Source organism: Asterias amurensis, chromosome 21 (assembly GCF_032118995.1).
Source record: "Asterias amurensis chromosome 21, ASM3211899v1".
NCBI classification, from domain to species: domain Eukaryota; kingdom Metazoa; phylum Echinodermata; class Asteroidea; order Forcipulatida; family Asteriidae; genus Asterias; species Asterias amurensis.
In genome coordinates, this window is record NC_092668.1 from 552,415 (window position 1) to 571,149 (window position 18,735).

Below are 18,735 nucleotides of genomic sequence, written 5' to 3' on the forward strand. Positions count from 1 at the left end.
AGAACATTCAGAAAGCACAATTATATGCGTTAAGCAGCTTTGCTTTATTTAAGTTTATTTTCATATTAGATTAGTAAGACTAGTTTTATAGCCAAAACTAATTGTTAAAGGCACATTACATAATTGGTAAGAAACGTCTAAAGCTCACAGACTAACGTAGAAAATATCCGTTGAAATATTTCTGTCTGAAATCATCATATTTGATGAGAAGTAAAGAAACAACTTTCCCGTTTGGAGTTTGGAGAGCGGTGAGCTTTTTATTCATTTTTGTAAATCGATGTCACGCAAAAAATGTGTAAGGATTTTCACTATTTTGTCGTGACCCAGATGGCTGGTCGATCTCAAACTTCTACAGGTTTGTCAGTTTGTGTATATGGCGGATTACATAAAGTGCTTACACTGCCAGCAAATGTATTATATTAGCAAAAAAAAAAAAACAATTATGTAATGTTCGTTTAAGTTGTGTGTCATAATTATTTTGGCAATTAACAAATTTTATATCAGTAAATGACTTTACACTGTAATAGATTCTTATATAATGCACACTCTTATTATTGAAATGTATATAGGAGAAGCCACAACCGGTAGCCGCAGCCGCTAATTAGGAAGTATCTGACTTAAAATTCCATTCAATAAAATTTATTAAAAAGATAAGTTCAATTTGTTATCAAAACATATCTTTACTCAGAGTGCTTTGTATCGTACCCACTTACACAAATAAACGTTTTATATCGAGAATCAGAAACTCTTAAAGTAATACTTCAATTGAAGGCAGTTCAACGAGCAACGGCACACAGTTCAAAAGATTCGGGCGCACGTGTCATTCCATCACACACTTTGAATGAAACATCTGGGGCGCCCTCTGGTGGCTTGAAGGTGAACTGATGAAGGAGGCACGTGAACACGATGTAAAGTTCCATTTTGGCCAGCTGTTCACCCAGGCAGATCCGTCTTCCTGTGGGGAGGGGGGGGGGGTGGAAATTGAGTAAAGTGCAGTGGTCGAGGACCATAATATTGTTATTCTTGTAACGTTTGAATTCACTGCGACCTCAGATATTATTGACGCTATCACTATCTTAGTTCACGACCATGTATTCCTAATGAACAAATTATGTTAAGCTATTAAGGGACCAGACTATTTCCTTTATAACCTTTTGATTATGAATTATGAAGCAAGAGTGTCATTTCAAACGTCTGTCTAAAGTTACTGGGGCGTTCGTCAAGAATGTTTGGTACCCTGTATCCCTTAACAAAACAAAGTAATTTGACCAAAATTAAGTGTTGTTTGTCTAATCCAACAAAAATTAAGAAATACAAAGCCCTTGTTTGTTTGTTGTTTGTCCTTCGAGAAAGAACTTGATATAGGGTCGACACGTCAACCCATTAGCTATTTTTGTCCCTCAACATGACAATTTACCTTACCTATTCCAAATGGAATGAGTTTCTCCCTTCGATGAAACCTGCCCTCATCGTCCAGAAATCTCTCAGGATTGAACTGTTCCGGATTTGGCCACTCTACCGGGTCCATGTGTACATTCCATAAGTTGGTGATAACGATGGAGCCTTTCGGTATGCTGTATCTAAAAAATAAAAATACAATAACAAACTGCAGGTCAGTGTGTAACAAATTTGTTTACTGACGTCACATGTTTATTCAAGAAGATATCCAGTTGAGACAGACATAAAGTGCAAACAAATATCCGGAGGCAGTCAAGGTCGTGGAACTTTTCATTTTAAAGCTGTGTTATAAAAACTTTCAATAAGATGTTATTTTCACGTCAGTGTCAATAGGCCGATTGGCAAATTTGCCTCTAGTAAACAACATTGCCTTCCAAGAAATATTGTGTTAAAAAAACTTCTGAAACATAATAATGACAAAACTTACCCTCTCAATATGGTATCCTCGGTGCATTTATGGGGTACCCCTAGCGGCACAATGCTCCCCATCCTTTGAATCTCACTCAACACTGCTTGTGTAAACGGTAACTCCGGCTTATCGGAGAGCCGTGGAAGTCTGTTACGACCCACAGCTTCGTCAAGTTCCTTCTGAACTCGTGACTGTATGTCTGGAAAAGCTGTCATATAGAGCAAAGCCCATCGGAGTGTAGTCGAGGTGGTCTCTGTTCCTGCACCAAAGAGCTCTCCAAAGGTGTGATGCATAGTGACCGGAGTTAAGTAAGTATGCACACCTTGCTGCTTCTTACGATTCATCTCCTTTAAGAAAGCTCCCGCGAAATCTCGCGGATCCTCATCATTTCCCTCATCTTTGGTATCCCTCGTGTAACACAACTGAGACAGAATTTCGTCCAACCTCAAATTAATGCTGATGATTTTCTTCACGAGTGGGAGGAACTGCATCTTGGCGAATATGGGTACGAATTGAACTACTCCACCCGCCCCAATGAGCTCAAACATTTCATTGAGAATCGAGAGAAGACGCTGAAACCTTTTGTCTGTGTACTCGAATCTTTTACCGAAGACCACTGAGCAGATGATGTTAGAGACTGCGTTTTCAATCATATGACTCGGGTTGATTCTTTTCCCTTTTGATTTGTGAAGTCCTTCGATCAGACATTTCGTCTCTGTCGTGATGTGGACTTCGAAACTTGACTTCCCAACTCCAAGCCCTCTTAAGGTAGTCACAGAGAAACGTCTTAGCTCAGTCCAAGCTTCCCCCTCCGATGCTGAAAGAACACCTGTCAACCCAAAGAAAGACATTTAATCACCCTGACAAACCAACAACATCTTTAAAATCTTCTCATTATGCAGCCATTGTGAACCATAACTTACCATCAATGAATAATAGTGTTTTGAATAGCTGAACTTGTGTCCCCGGTATTAGTTTTACGGTGAATACACATTACATAGTACACACTCGACCCTCCTATTATTTTGTCTGACTATTTTGCCAGTTGTACTATCGTATTTTTTTCCAATTTTGGGTTTTTTGGAGCAGGTTTGCCCCAAACAAGGCTAAAAGCCATTCTTGTTTTACAAGTAAACAAAAATACGTTACATCTAGACGGCAACTTGGTATACACTGTGTTTGGTCCCCCCCCCCCCCCCCCCCCTCCCTCTCTCTTCATTGATCATGTAGTCAAAGCATTGTTTTTAACAAACTGAAAGAATTAATTGTTTCTTACCGTATCCAGGGAGTGTTATTTGGCTGATCTCGAGGGTCGGCCGTCCACTCAGTTGATGCTGCGCAAAGGCTTCTTTCATGACGTCATAATCTTGCAAGACAACGATGAGTTGATTGGCTACTGAGAAACTCATGAGGGACTTGTACCTGTTTCGAGTAATAATTAGACAGAACTATCAGTCCATGATGTGTTCCGCCATATTTGATCATTAATTATTGGTATTCAGGAGAGGGGTTTTAAGTCCCTGCCGATGATCAGATAGCTTCCCCACCCGGCCTAGCTCCCCCCCCCCCCCAAACCCACCACCCTAACTCCAGCAAAGCTATAGTGTTATTGTGGCTCACAGATTTAAAACAATACAAAAGTAAATTTGTTCAAGAAAAAAGAAAGAAAAAATTAATTGATAGGTATGATGTTAGAAATTAGAGATACGCTGCTTCGAAAGTCAGATCAGTGCTGAACGTAATGCAAGTACAAAGCCATCTATTGTAGCGATGTTAAAGAAGCATATACCTAAACACAAAACCATCTAATAATGACGTAAGTAAGACTTTTAATGGAAAATAACATAATTATATCCCCACCTTAGACCGAGCTTTGCCAATGCATCGTGAATGGGTTCTTTTGTCATAGCTAGCTGTGGAATGTAGCCGAGTAGAGGCCAGCCATACGGGCCTGGTGGTAGATTCTTGGGCCGGCGACCCAATAAGAAAAGAAAGGCAAAGATCGCCAATCCAAGGATGACTGTCCTGACGTTGATTTGACTCCATACATCGTAGATATCCATGTTTCTTGAGACGAATTAGCCGTCGAACACTGCACCAACCAAAAATACATGTATATGGGATTGGTATAATTGTTTTAAAAAATGAGAATGGCCTAGCGGTTTGATCCTATAGGCTAAAATGACATCACAATATCAGATACACTGGGATGATTTTTATAGCCTTGCTCAAGGCAGTCGAATTATTCACTCCGAAAAAAGACCGCCGCTGTAGAAAAACCCACCAGTATTTACCCCGTACACTATCCGCATGCGGAGGCCGTTTCATTTCATTTCATTTTATTGGAATCACATTTCGTGTTCCACAGGCCAAATTGCACATGATTTACAATAATTAAATAGTAAAAACAATATTATTATTAATAAAATATTATTATTGATATAAAAAGATAATAAAAAACACACATGACCAGGACTGGTGGAATACAAACAATGATGAACTGCAATAATACCAAAAAGCACAATAAAAACATAAAACAAATCGAAGGCAGGATAAAAACACGCCATCAAAAACACACGGAAATAGGACTGGATGAGGCCGTCATTTCCTCACTAGTGGAATTTTTTCAATACAACACATTAAACCCGGAAGATACAGACCCGACAAGGCTGTGGGCCTGACGGCCTCCGCATGCGGTTAGTGGTACAAGTGCGACGACTTGTGTGAACAGTATTCGTACGATCTGACAGTGTGTATACGGGTGGGTTTACAGCGGCGTCTTTTCGGAGCGAATAATGCGACTGCCTTGAGCAAGGCTATGATTTTTACTGAATACAGTCTACCCGAATTCGCCATTACTGTACGTGTTCTGTGGTTACAGTGATCTTTAATTGGTGTTGTTGGGATGGGATGGTGTTAGGGGGTCACTTGGGTGGTGTTGATTGGTGTGGATTGGGTTCTGGAAGCTTATCCCGAACAAGTTAACTGACCAGACTCTTTGACAAACTTGCACTTTTCTGCAAGTATGTTTGTTTTTATCCTACATACAGAGCTAGTCTGCCAATACCGCTCAAGATTAAAAGAAAATTGAAACAAAATTCAACAATCCGTAAAATCAAAGACCTTTTGGCAATTACTCAAAATATTTATTGGCATAACACCTTACTTGGTACGAGTAATGTGGAGAGATTGATGGAATAAAACACTGTGAGAAACGGCTCCCTCAGAAGTGACGTAGTTTTCGAGAAAGAAGTAATTTTCTTCTCCTCTCGAAATCAAGCACTTGAAAGCTCACAACTTCGTGTGACAAGGGTGTTTTTTCTTTCATTATTATCTCGCAACCTCGACGACCAATTGAGCTCAAATTTTCACAGGTTGGTTATTTTATGCATATGTTGAGATACACAAAGTGAGAAGACTGGTCTTTGACAACTACCAATAGTGTCCACTGTCTTTAAGCACATGATCCAAGGCAATTTGTAGTGTATACTTGCCTATAAATAGCAGTAACCAAATCATTCCATTAATCATCCTAATTGCATCCACAAACAAGAGTTTTGGACCTATCAAGAATGATATTTTTTTTAACAAGAACTTACCAATAAGAAATGTTCACTTCTGTCAACTTGGATTTACTGAAAGATGACTCGTCTGCGTGTAGCATTACAACTATTTAAGCACTCACTGTGGTCAAGGGATCATTTAAAGACTTGCTTCAATACCTGGGGTCCATGGTTTTCAAAAACGTTTACAAAGTTCGGTGACATTAAAAGTCACCAAACTTTTGCAGATGTTTTTTGTAAACAACTGTAGCCCGACTTTGATTGTGAATGAAGTATTCAATATTACAGCATACTTCGAAACATCCCGAGCAACCCAGTTGTTTTTTGAAAACTACTGCAAAGTTCGGTGACCATAGTTAGGTCGCCAAACTTTTGCAAGATAAAGTGGCGTTTAACTAGTAGGTGTGGGAGGGGCAGGGCACAGCCCCTAATTGATGTTCGTGTTTGTTTAGCAGCCCAATGTCTTTCTCGTGATATGATGGCAGTGTGCCATCATTTTTTTTTTCTCACAACTCTGCAAATTATGGGCTCCGTCGTTCATCAAGAACAGTTTGATTTCATCGTATAATTATTATAGCATTGCTATATTGATACCAACTGGGCTCTTGGAGACAAATTGTATTTGGCGGGGTCGAGGTGGGTTTCTGCTCTCTGCAAACAACTTTTTTCAACGACTCATATTAAAATACACGAGTATTCTCATTGATACATGTATTTCCGTTAGCTCTAAAAACAGCTCATTCGAAAATCATTTTCATGTAACTCGCAAAAGCATTTATTTTAAGAATAGTTATCGTTTAATTAACATAGCATTGGTTCTGTGTTCAATTTAATATTTAGGTTTGGCTAGTCACAGTATTAAACAACAGGCATGTTTTGTTCTAGCTAAAGTTCAAAAACTTAGTTAACTTCGTATACTTTTCGTACAGGGTTGTTTTATACCAACCATAATGCATTCATATTATAAACAAATTAAAAGTAACGACTTTTATTTAGCAAAAAATAGTTAATGGCCTGACGTTTCGACCCTAGCATGCGAGTCTTTCTCGAAGGCTAAATGACAACACAGCAAAAATAAACAGGTAACTAAGTGAAACATAAGCAGTGAAGTGAAAAAATGGGGTTAGAAAGCATACAAAAAAAAATGTAAAATACAACCAACTAATAGGACAAAATGTAACAAGAAACCAGGGAGGTAAGGAGGATCACCAAAGGGATACTGCAACAGAGGAATATAGATGAGAAAATAGAGTTAGCTGTTGCAAACAACTTACCAACCAAATGGACCGAGAGTATAAATGCAAACAAAAATAATGGCCTTTTATTTAGTTCACAGGTTTACCTATTTTAAAATGAAATTTTCTAACTTATTTGAAGTTGGAAGACAATACATTATTTGGAATACAAATGTCACAAAGTGTTTCCCTATATAATTCACTTTTGTAAGCTTAACAAGAAAATATCGCAATTTAAGGAAAAGCGATCAAAGCAACTTCATTTTCCCAGAAGATCTACAACATTTTCTATACCTCTGCCCGTGTATAGTGGTTAAAAAGGAGGATAGTTCTCCCGAACAATCCGATAACTACGCGGTAGTACAATACAGGAAGACGGTTCTCCAAGAACAAACTCTACCTGGCAGGTGGATACAAACCAAATTTTTATAGAAGATCTACAATATTACTCTAGAATAAACAAGTGATCAGAGTTTCAACATAAGTACAAACTTTAGTACGTTTTAGATATAAACGCCTGTTGGTGTCAGTGAACTTTTCACAGGTGCATTATCTTTTAATCAACGAGCAACGGCAGACAATTCAAACGATGCCGGCGCTTGTGTAATACCGTTCAATGCTTTAAAGGAAACATCTGGGGCGCCCTCTGGTGGCTTGAAGGTGAACTGATGAAGGAGGCACGTGAACACGATGTAAAGTTCCATTTTGGCCAGCTGTTCACCCAGGCAGATCCGTCTTCCTGTGAACAAAATGTGGAAGTTGAAAAAAGTTAAGTAATTAAAGGAACCATAAGAAAGTTAAGTAATTAAAGGAACCATAAGAAAGTTAAGTAATTAAAGGAACCATAAGAATAGTAAGCAGTTTTTATCTAGTGCTTTTCACACTCGAAGAGGGTCTCAAAGCGCTTCCACATTAATACCCCTGGTCACTGAGCCTTTACTCATTCCTTAAATAAACTCAGCTCCCTGGGGAGTATATACAACCTGTGCAAAAAAAATAATACGCGCTACTCGGCTGAATCAATCACAAGAACCATCTCCGCCCTCAGGTACACATTTACCCCTGGGTGGAGACTTGATAAGAGACTAATTATTGTCACGACTCCCGAACCTGCACACTCTGCACACAATCACAAGAGCTTGAGTTCGGTGTTCTATCAGCTTGTCTACGACACACTACAAACTACTTCAAGTAGATCTTCTTCTACTTGCAGTATGACGACGAGACCTCAAATTAATCATTAAAATTCAAACTACGTATTTCATGGCGATACCAATCTCCGTTCACTGCACTATAATCACAGTTGTGTGTTTTCGATATTTAGCATTCAATTAAATTCAATTCGATTCAAAATATTATTTGCACTCTTTCCTAATGGGAGTTGCACTCTTTCCTAATGGGAGTTAAGTAAAGTGGGGTGCAGAACATCAAGATGTTTTTATTACCTATTCCAAATGGAATGAGCTTCTCCTTTCGATGAAACCTGCCCTCATCGTCCAGAAATCGCTCAGGATTGAACTGTTCCGGATTTGTCCACTCTACCGGGTCCATATGTGCATTCCACAAGTTAGCGATAACAAGGGAACCTTTGGGAACGGTGTATCTAAAAACCAATAACAAACTTTGTTTAGCTCCATGACAAACACAATTAGAAGGTCAGTATATACAGATTCTAGATAAAAGTTTGGCATCAATCCCTACACCTTGTGAGAAGACTAGGTCAATGAACTCTGAATAGTTTATAAAAATAACCAAGTTTAAAATTAATTAATAGTTAGTATGAAGTGACTAGACCTTGCATTGACATCCTAACGCCGCCATCTTGTGCATTGGGCCTATTGATTAGGAGATATGGTTCATATTGGTTTTGTTTTAAACGTTTTCTAACTGATCAACTTACCCTCTCAATATGGTATCCTCGGTGCATTTATGGGGTACTCCTAGCGGCACAATGCTCCCCATCCTTTGAATCTCACTCAACACTGCTTGTGTAAACGGTAACTCCGGCTTATCGGAGAGCCGTGGAAGTCTGTTACGACCCACAGCTTCGTCAAGTTCCTTCTGAACTCGTGACTGTATGTCTGGAAAAGCTATCATATAGAGCAAAGCCCATCGGAGTGTAGTCGAGGTGGTCTCTGTTCCGGCACCAAAAAGATCCCCAAAAGTATAATGCATACTGGCTGGAGTTAGATAGGTTGGCAAGCCTTGCTTCTTTTTGTCTGTCATTTCTTTCAAGAAAGCTCCCGCGAAATCTCGCGGATCCTCATCAATAGGTTCATCTTGGGCGTTCCTAGTGTACAGTAACTGACACAAAATCTCGTCAAAGCTCAAATTAATGCTGATGATTTTCTTCACGAGTGGCAGGAACTGCATCTTGGCGAATATGGGTACGAATTCAACTACTCCTCCCGCCCCAACGAGCTCAAACATCTTATTTAAAATCAAGAGAAGATGCTGAAACTTTTCATCTGTGTACTCGAATCTTCTGCCGAACATTACTGAGCAGATGACGTTAGAGACTGCGTTTTCAATTATGTGTTTCGGATCGATGCTTTTTACGTTTGACTTGTGAAATTCTTCGATGAGACACTTCGTCTCTGTCGTGATGTGATCTTCAAAACTTGACTTGCCAACTCCAAGCCCTCTTAAGGTAGTCACAGAGAAACGTCTTAGCTCAGTCCAAGCTTCCCCAGTTGCTGTAAGAACCCCTGTCAACCCATAAAAATAAGTATTGACCCTCAAAGAAAATCTACAGACAGTTTCAGTTCTTTACGAGTGCAGAGAGACAAACTTTGAAACTGTATTAAAGCTCACACTGTCTGACCAATTTATAACATCATGTGTTGTTTTAAATGTTGTGACATGACATCATGGTCGCATATATTTGTATGCCCTGAACAAAGTTATGTGCACAGTTGAGCCACCATACATATCCGAGTCCGCAGTGAGGTTTACAATCACAGCAATCACATCATTGACAATTCCACAAGTCAGTCAAATTGCCCACCACAGTGATTTCCTTAATAACATCAGTGATTTACCTCACTATGGCCCTTTTGGAAACGACTGAATTTGGCTTTGGATTCGGCTAGGTTGGCCCCGTTGGTTGTTTGGACAACTGCGCATGGTTTGGGTATACGCGCCCAGGGCTACCGACGAGAGAACGGAGCCTCAAGCCGAATTCAAAGCCGAAGCCGTGGGTAAGAAAAAAGCCTATGAATCTTTTGCAATTACAGGCTCATTTTGTATTCTCATTGTAACCAGCCGTTGGCATTTCTTCGTAACTTCCATTTGTTTTTGAATATTTTTCCATCAGATGAATAGTTAACTGATGCTGCATAACCTCTTAGAATATTAACTTAGTTTATTTTGCTTACCATGTCCAGCGAGTGTTATTTGGCTGATCTCGAGGGTCGGCCGTCCACTCAGTTGATACTGCGCAAAGGCTTCTTTCATGACGTCATAATCTTGCAAGACGACGATGAGTTGATTGGCTACTGAGAAACTCACCACGTTTCCATACCTGTGTCGAATAAATAAATAGATGTATATGTCCAATATAATTTCCGCCATCATTGATCAACCTTTTATAAACAAAATGATATAGAGAAAATAAAACATCTTGACGAAGAGACTAGTTCAGACCTCATTACAAAATAGACACTCTATCAAAATGTTGTAGAAAAACCCTTTGCCAATTAATCCAAATGCGAAACAATATTTATTTTGAATGAATTAAATTTTATTTTTTACATAAAAGTGCATTAATGTACAGATTGGCGCCGATTGTAAACGTAGGCCGCCCTCTATTGTTTTGCGATTAGAATTGTTGGGTTTTATTTCATAATATGAAATACAATTCATCCCCACCTTTGACCGAGCTTTGCCAATGCTTCGTGAATGGGTTCTTTTGTCATAGCTAGCTGTGGAAGGTAGCCGAGTAGAGGCCAGCCATACGGGCCTGGTGGTAGATTCTTGGGCCGGCGACACAACCAGAAAAGAAAGGCAAATATCGTCAATCCGAGAATGACTGTCATGAGGTTGATTTGACTCCATACATCGTACAGATCCATGTTTCTTTGAGACGAATTATCGCAAACTGCTTACCAACCAAACTGACCTATGGTAGAAATACAAACAATAAACAGGACTAGTATATCTGCTGTTGTGTTATTATTCGAACTCTTTCTTCTTAAAGTCACCTGGAAATAGAATTATTTTTCTTTCAAACATAAGAGTATATGCTTACGAACAATAAAACATTTTTTTAGTAATTGTTTGTCACGATTTATATGTTTAAAAAATATATAAAGTTGTTTGGGGGGCTGACTCCGCCTACCCCTTTTGTGACGTCAATCGAGGCAGACTTTGCCTGCAATGCGTATAGTAAACACACGTGCAAAGTACATGTATGTCCAAGTCGTGAGTTGGTACATTTCAAAAAGTGTTTTTCTGCATTCAGCAGCAATACACCTGGTCGGCATTGCCAGAAAAAAACAAAAACAATTTTTTTTTTAAACGTATAAACTCACGACATGGTCCATACATGTACTTTGCAATTGTGTTTACTCTACGCATTACAGGCAAAGTCTGCCTCGATTGACGTCACGAACAGCGCCCTCTCGAGTCGGGGTCTACTCTTAAATTTGTAAATAACATAAGAACTGATTTTTTAAAACCTTCTGTTTATTCACATTCCACTCATCAAAACACATATATTAGTGACAAAAGCTTTATTTTGAAAAAATACCACTTCCAGGTGACTTTAAGCATTAACAAGCAGAAGATAGGGTGAAAACATTGCATCAAACCAATACCTGTCTGCAAAGTGGAAATCTTGGGACGTTGGGGGCAGTATTATGGGTCCTTCTTCCTCCATACCTCCTCAGACTGTATTGTAATTCCTCGCCACTCCTCAAAATAACATTGCAGACAATCACTCGAGCCGGCCCTTATTCTCCCGTGTAACCGTTTCATTACAGATCATAAACAATATAATGAATAGGGTAGGTGGCATTAGCTTTCCATCCAAACCGGACCTTCTTCAGAGGCATAAAACAAGTACATATCCATTTATAGAAAAAGAGATATTATATTAAACGTACCTGCTTATATTAACACTCGGGACCTCCAATTGGATTGCATCTTGGGATTGTGTGCTTGGAACATACGGAGCTTAAATGCAGGAGACTTAGCATATAGGGCATGCACTCCTTACTGCAGCCACAAACAGTCCACAGAACATTGCAATTTAATGACAAGAACTTACCTAATTAAGTAGGATTTGAAACTTTGCATGGTGGAAATAAGATATAGAAGAGTTTGCGGTAACACCATGTAATAACAATCTCTAAATGAGTTGGGGTGGTTCTGAAAAGAACCGTTGGATTAACTTACCTAATGTAGAAATGCCTTCAACTCAGATTATAGATATAACATTAGATTCTAGCTTGGCGTTCCGTAGTTGAAAACATTAATGTCTTTAATACTTGTTGCCGATATTTCAAATTGTTCACCTTTTATTTACGTGTCTCTTTTGTCGAACTTGAACTTCGTCTCAAAGTGCAGAGATACTTCTCTGTGATTGTGATAAAGAGTGGCTCATAATCATTTACTTACAGTGCCGCTGTTTGTCTTTTGTGTTTAACATTATTTTGTGTATTTTAAGGTCTTTTTGAAGGCAGTGGACACTTGGTAATACTCAAAATAATTATTGGCATAACACCTTACTTGGTAACGAGTAATGGGGAGAGATTAATGGAATAAAACACTGTGAGAAACGTCTCCCTCAGAAGTGCCATAGTTTTCGAGAAAGAAGTAATTTTCCTCTCCTCTCGAAATCAAGCACCTGAAAGCACACAACTTCGTGTGACAAGGGTGTTTTTTCTTTCATTATTATCTTGCAACTTCGACGACCAATTGAGCTCAAATTTTCACAGGTTTGTTATTTTATGCATATGTTGAGATACACAAAGTGAGAAAACTGGTCTTTGACAATTACCAATAGTGTCCACTGTCTTTAAGCACATGATCCAAGGCAATTTATAGTGTATACTTGCCTATAAATAGCAGTAACCAAATCATTCCATTAATCATCCTAATTGCATCCACAAACAGAGTTTTGGACCTATCAAGAATGATATTTTTTTTAACAAGAACTTACCAATAAGAAATGTTCACTTCTGTCAACTTGGATTTACTGAAAGATGACTCGTCTGCGTGTAGCATTACAATTATTTGTGGATTTTAATTTTGGACCTTTTAATTTTTTTTTTTTTTGTGGTTAAAATTGTAGTTGTTGTAAAGCGCCTGGGAGCATTTTTAATGGATTTGGCGCTATATAAATGTTTATTATTATTATATTATTATTATTATTATTATTATTATTTAAGCACTCACTGTGGTCCCGTGCAACCCAGTTGTTTTTTGAAAACTACTGCAAAGTTCGGTGACCATTAGGCCGCCAAACTTTTGCAAGTAAAAGTGGCGTATAACTATAAGTAGATGTGGGAGGGGCGGGGCACATCCCCCTAATTGATGTCCGTGTTTGTTTATCTGATTGCCTTGCAGCCCAATGTCTTTCTTGTGTTATAATCTGGCAGTGTGCCATCAAGTATTTCCCCTCACAACTCTGCATAAATGGGCTCCGTTGGTCATTAACAACAGTTTGATTTCATCGTATAATTGACTTCTCTATTGATCTCAATATTGGGCTCTGACATAAGGAGACAAATTGTCTTTGACGAGGTCATTGTGGGTTTCTGCTCTCTGCAAAAAACTTTTTCAAAACTTTACAGCCTCCGACTCACACAATAATTGATTCTCATTGATACATTTATTTCCATAGCTCTATAAACAGCTCATGCGAGCAATCATTTCCATGTAACTTCGCAAAAGCTTTCGTTTTCAAAGTACTAATTGTTTTATTAACATAGCATTGGTTCTGTGTTCAAATGTTTAGGTTTGGTTAGAGGCTAGTCACACTATTAAACAACAGGCATGTTTTGTGCTAGCTAAAGTTCAAAAACTTCCTCAAAAAGAGTCAGATAAACCAATCATAATAAACTCATATAAAACATTTAAAGTAAAGACTTTTATTTAGTTCACAGGCTTAAACCTTTTATTAAATGTAATTTCCGACCTTATTTCAAGTTGGAACACAAGTTTTTCCCAATGGGACTCACTTTTGTAAGTTTTACCAAAACAAAATATCGCAAAATTCAGACAAAGAAATCAAAGCAATTTTATTTTGGAACGTTATTCTTTAGAAGACGGGGTCAGGAACCTCAAAATAAGTACAAACTTTCAGTACGTTATACGCACTTTTTGTGCCAATGAACTTTTTACACGTGCAATGTCTTTTAATGGGAGGTAGTTTAACGAGCAACGGCAGACAGTTCAAACGATGCCGGCGCACGTGTTATACCGTTCAATGCTTTAAAGGAAACATCTGGGGCGCCCTCTGCTGGCTTGAAGGTGAACTGATGAAGGAGGCACGTGAACACGATGTAAAGTTCCATTTTGGCCAGCTGTTCACCCAGGCAGATCCGTCTTCCTGTGAACAAAATGTGGAAGTTGAAAAAAGTTAAGTAATTAAAGGAACCATAAGAAAGTTAAGTAATTAAAGGAACCATAAGAAAGTTAAGTAATTAAAGGAACCATAAGAAAGTTAAGTAATTAAAGGAACCATAAGAATAGTAAGCAGTTTTTATCTAGTGCTTTTCACCCTCGAAGAGGGTCTCATGGCGCTTCCACATTAATACCCCTGGTCACTGGGCCTTTACTCATTCCTTAAATAAACTCAGCTCCCTGGGGAGTATACAGCCTGTGCAAAAAAAAAATACGCGCTACTCGGCTAAATCAATCACAAGAACCATCTCCGCCCTCACAGGTACACATTTACCCCTGGGTGGAGACTTGATCAGAGACTAATTATTGTCACAACTCCCGAACCTGCACACTCTGCACACAATCACAAGAGCTTGAGGTCGTTGCTCTATATCAGCTTGGCTACGACACCCTACAATCTACTTCAAGTAGATCTTCTTCTACTTGCAGTATGACGACGAGACCTCAAATTAATTATTAAGATTCAAATTATGTATTTCATGGCGATACCAATCTCCGTTCACTGCACTATAACCACAATTTAGTATTTTCGATATTTAGCATTCAATTAAATTCGATTCAATTCAAAATATTATTTGCACTCTTTCCTAATGGGAGTTGCACTCTTTCCTAATGGGAGTTAAGTAAAGTGGGGTGCAGAACATCAAGATGTTTTTATTACCTATTCCAAATGGAATGAGCTTCTCCTTTCGAAGAAACCTTCCTTCATCGTCCAGAAATCGCTCAGGATTGAACTGTTCCGGATTTGGCCACTCTACCGGGTCCATATGTGCATTCCACAAGTTAGCGATAACAAGGGAACCTTTGGGAACGGTGTATCTAAAAACCAATAACAAACTTTGTTTAGCTCCATGACAAACACAATTAGAAGGTCAGTATATACAGATTCTAGATAAAAGTTTGGCATCAATCCCTACACCTTGTGAGAAGACTAGGTCAATGAACTCTGAATAGTTTATAAAAAATAACCAAGTTTAAAATTAATCAATAGTCAGTATGAAGTGACTAGACCTTGTATTGACATCCTAACGCAGCCATCTTGTGCATTGGGCCTATTGATTAGGAGATATGGTTTATATTGGTTTTGTTTTAAACGTTTTCTAACTGATCAACTTACCCTCTCAATATGGTATCCTCGGTGCATTTATGGGGTACTCCTAGCGGCACAATGCTCCCCATCCTTTGAATCTCACTCAACACTGCTTCTGTAAACGGTAACTGCGGCTTATCGGAGAGCCGTGGAAGTCTGTTACGACCCACAGCTTCGTCAAGTTCCTTCTGAACTCGAGACTGTATGTCTGGAAAAGCTATCATATAGAGCAAAGCCCATCGGAGTGTAGTCGAGGTGGTCTCTGTTCCGGCACCAAAAAGATCCCCAAAAGTATAATGCATACTGGCTGGAGTTAGATAGGTTGGCAAGCCTTGCTTCTTTTTGTCTGTCATTTCTTTCAAGAAAGCTCCCGCGAAATCTCGCGGTTCTTCATCATTAAGTTCATCTTGGGCGTTCCTAGTGTACAGTAACTGATACAAAATCTCGTCAAAGCTCAAATTAATGCTGATGATTTTCTTCACGATTGGCAGGAACTGCATCTTGGCGAATATGGGTACGAATTGAACTACTCCACCCGCCCCAATGAGCTCAAACATCTTATTTAAAATCGAGAGAAGACGCTGAAACTTTTCATCTGTGTACTCGAATCTTCTGCCGAAAATCACTGAGCAGATGACGTTAGAGACTGCGTTTTCAATCATGTGTTTTGGATCGATGCTTTTTACGTTTGACTTGTGAAATTCTTCGATCAGACATTTCGTCTCTGTCGTAATGTGGTCTTCAAAACTTGACTTTCCAACTCCAAGCCCTCTTAAGGTAGTCACAGAGAAACGTCTTAGCTCAGTCCAAGCTTCCCCAGTTGCTGTAAGAACCCCTGTCAACCCATAAAAATAAGTATTTACCCCAAAGAAAATCTATAGACAGTTTTTCATTTCTTCGCAACTGCAGAGAATATTCATTCATTCAAACTTACATTTATTTCCATACTTCATGAAAACAGAGTACAAACAATGTTTTTTAAGGAATAACCAATAAACAAAGCTATTTAATGAGGGTGAGTATGGAGACATCATCTGGAAGCCGAGGCTTATGACACACTTTGAAACTTCATAAAAGCTCACACTGTCTGACCAATTTATAACATCATGTGTTGTTTTAAATGTTGTGACATGACATCACGGTCGCATATTATTTGTATGCCCTGCACAAAGTTATGTGCACAGTTGAGCCACCATACATATCCGAGTCTGCAGTGAGGTTTACAATCACAGCAATCACATCATTGACAATTCCACAAGTCAGTCAAATTGCCTACCTCAGTAATTTCCTTAATAACATCAGTGATTTACCACACTATGGCCCTTTTGGAAACGACTGGATTTGGCTTTGGATTCGGCTAGGTTGGCCCCGTTGGTTGTTTGGACAATTGCGCATGGTTTGGGTATACGCGCCCAGGGCTACCGACGAGAGAACGGAGCCTCAAGCCGAATTCAAAGCCGAAGCCGTGGGTAAGAAAAAAACCTATGAATCTTTTGCAATTACAGGCTCATTTTGTATTCTCATTGTAACCAGCCGTTGGCATTTCTTCGTAACTTCCATTTGTTTTTGAATATTTTTCCATCAGATGAATATTAACTGATGCTGCATAACCTGTTAGAATATTAACTAAGTTTATTTTGCTTACCATATCCAGGGAGTGTTATTTGGCTGATCTCGAGGGTCGGCCGTCCACTCAGTTGATGCTGCGCAAAGGCTTCTTTCATGACGTCATAATCTTGCAGGACAACGATGAGTTGATTGGCTACTGAGAAACTCACCACGTTTCCATACCTGTGTCGAATAAATAAATAGATGTATCTGTCCAATATAATTTCCGCCATCATTGATCAACCTTTGATAAACAAAATGCCCTCTATAGAGAAAATAAAACATCTTGACGAAGAGACTAGTTCAGACCTCTCTACAAAAGAATAGACACTCTATCAAAATGTTGAAGAAAAACCTTTTGCCAATTAATCCAAATGCGAAACAGTATTTATTTTGAATGAATTTTATTTAATTTTTTACATTAAAGTGCATTATTGTACAGATTGGCGCCGACTGTAAACGTAGGCCGCCCTCTATTGTTTTGCGATTAGAATTGTTGGGTTTTATTTCATAATAGGAAATACAATTCATCCCCACCTTTGACCGAGCTTTGCCAATGCTTCGTGAATGGGTTCTTTTGTCATAGCTAGCTGTGGAATGTAGCCGAGTAGAGGCCAGCCATACGGGCCTGGTGGTAGATTCTTGGGCCGGCGACACAACCAGAAAAGAAAGGCGAAGATCGTCAATCCGAGGATGACTGTCCTGACGTTGATTTGACTCCATACATCGTACAGATCCATGTTTCTTTGAGAAGAATGATCGCAAACTGCTTACCAACCAAACTGACTTATGGTAGAAATACAAACAATAAACAGGGCTAGTATATCTGCTGTTGTGTTATTATTCGAACTCTTTCTTCTAAAGTAATAACAAGCAGAAGATACGGTGAAAACATTGCATCAAACATGATCAAACCAATACCTGTCTGCAAAGTGGAAATCTTGGGACGTTGGGGGCAGTATTATGGGTCCTTCTTCCTCCATACCTCCTCAGACTGTCTTGTAATTCCTCGCCACTCCTCAAAATAACATTGCAGACAATCACTCGAGCCGGCCCTTATTCTTCCGTGTAGCCGTTTTATTACAGATCATAAACAATATTATATTAAACGTACCTGCTTATATTAACACTCGGGACCCCCAATTGGATTGCATCTTGGGATTGTGTGCTTGAAACATACGGAGCTTAAATGCAGGAGACTTTAGCATATAGGGCCTGCACTCCTTACTGCAGCCACAAACAGTCCACAGAACAGTGCAAGTTAAATATAACAAGAACTTACCTAGTGTAGAAATACCTTCAACTCAGTCAACTGTGTACACCTCTATTGACTATAATGACCTTGTCTGTACTGTTGTGCAATAAACCTATTACTCTTTTAGTAGTTTCGAAACGGCAATTTTATTCTGCTGGTTCAAACTTCAATGCGTTAGCCATACCAAGTTCCAACCACCGCGCGCTGTGTGTGTCAAAATGATTGTATCAAAAAGAAATCTGTCCTTCAGGATTTCTATTTCCAATGGGGGAATGGGCTCAAGTGGGGTTGATTCAACAGAGGGCGCTATCAGAAGTACTTTGCACACTGTTTACCAATCTGGCTGTCTTGGATGTTCTTCTTCTTGTTTGCGCCCAGTGCGAAGTTCTAAATTGTCAGCAGCAGCCGCTCTACCATGGCCCTTTTCGAATCCACGTTTCGGCTTTGGGTTCGGCTTCAGGCTCCGTCCTCTCGTCGGAAGCCCTGAT

At 39.2% G+C, this 18,735-nt stretch overlaps 3 protein-coding genes across 7 annotated transcripts; all 3 read right to left on the bottom strand.

Annotated features, from left to right (window-relative positions):
- Window position 1: 1 nt before the first annotated feature.
- Window positions 2–6,130, bottom strand: LOC139952812 (cytochrome P450 2J4-like). Its single transcript, XM_071952046.1, has 6 exons — window positions 5,467–6,130; window positions 3,728–3,959; window positions 3,144–3,289; window positions 1,886–2,696; window positions 1,423–1,580; window positions 2–955 (listed from the first exon to the last, which is right to left on the bottom strand). The coding sequence occupies exons 2-6, from the start codon at window positions 3,928–3,930 to the stop codon at window positions 777–779; spliced, it is 1,497 nt and encodes a 498-aa protein (XP_071808147.1). The 5' UTR covers window positions 3,931–3,959; window positions 5,467–6,130; the 3' UTR covers window positions 2–776.
- Window positions 6,131–6,201: 71 nt separating this feature from the next.
- On the bottom strand, window positions 6,202–17,992 carry LOC139952814 (cytochrome P450 2J4-like). Of its 5 annotated transcripts, none has more exons than XM_071952052.1 (6): window positions 17,914–17,992; window positions 10,536–10,785; window positions 10,043–10,188; window positions 8,566–9,373; window positions 8,111–8,268; window positions 6,202–7,404 (listed from the first exon to the last, which is right to left on the bottom strand). In XM_071952052.1, the coding sequence occupies exons 2-6, from the start codon at window positions 10,736–10,738 to the stop codon at window positions 7,226–7,228; spliced, it is 1,494 nt and encodes a 497-aa protein (XP_071808153.1). In that variant the 5' UTR covers window positions 10,739–10,785; window positions 17,914–17,992; the 3' UTR covers window positions 6,202–7,225. The 5 variants fall into 5 exon arrangements, with proteins under 5 accessions (XP_071808153.1, XP_071808152.1, XP_071808150.1 ...); XM_071952051.1 differs by lacking the exon at window positions 17,914–17,992 and adding an exon at window positions 12,182–12,946; XM_071952049.1 differs by lacking the exon at window positions 17,914–17,992 and adding an exon at window positions 12,063–12,946.
- On the bottom strand, window positions 13,269–18,445 carry LOC139952813 (cytochrome P450 2J4-like). Its single transcript, XM_071952047.1, has 6 exons — window positions 18,275–18,445; window positions 17,530–17,778; window positions 17,030–17,175; window positions 15,412–16,219; window positions 14,956–15,113; window positions 13,269–14,220 (listed from the first exon to the last, which is right to left on the bottom strand). The coding sequence occupies exons 2-6, from the start codon at window positions 17,730–17,732 to the stop codon at window positions 14,042–14,044; spliced, it is 1,494 nt and encodes a 497-aa protein (XP_071808148.1). The 5' UTR covers window positions 17,733–17,778; window positions 18,275–18,445; the 3' UTR covers window positions 13,269–14,041.
- Between the last annotated feature and the right edge of the window lie 290 nt (window positions 18,446–18,735).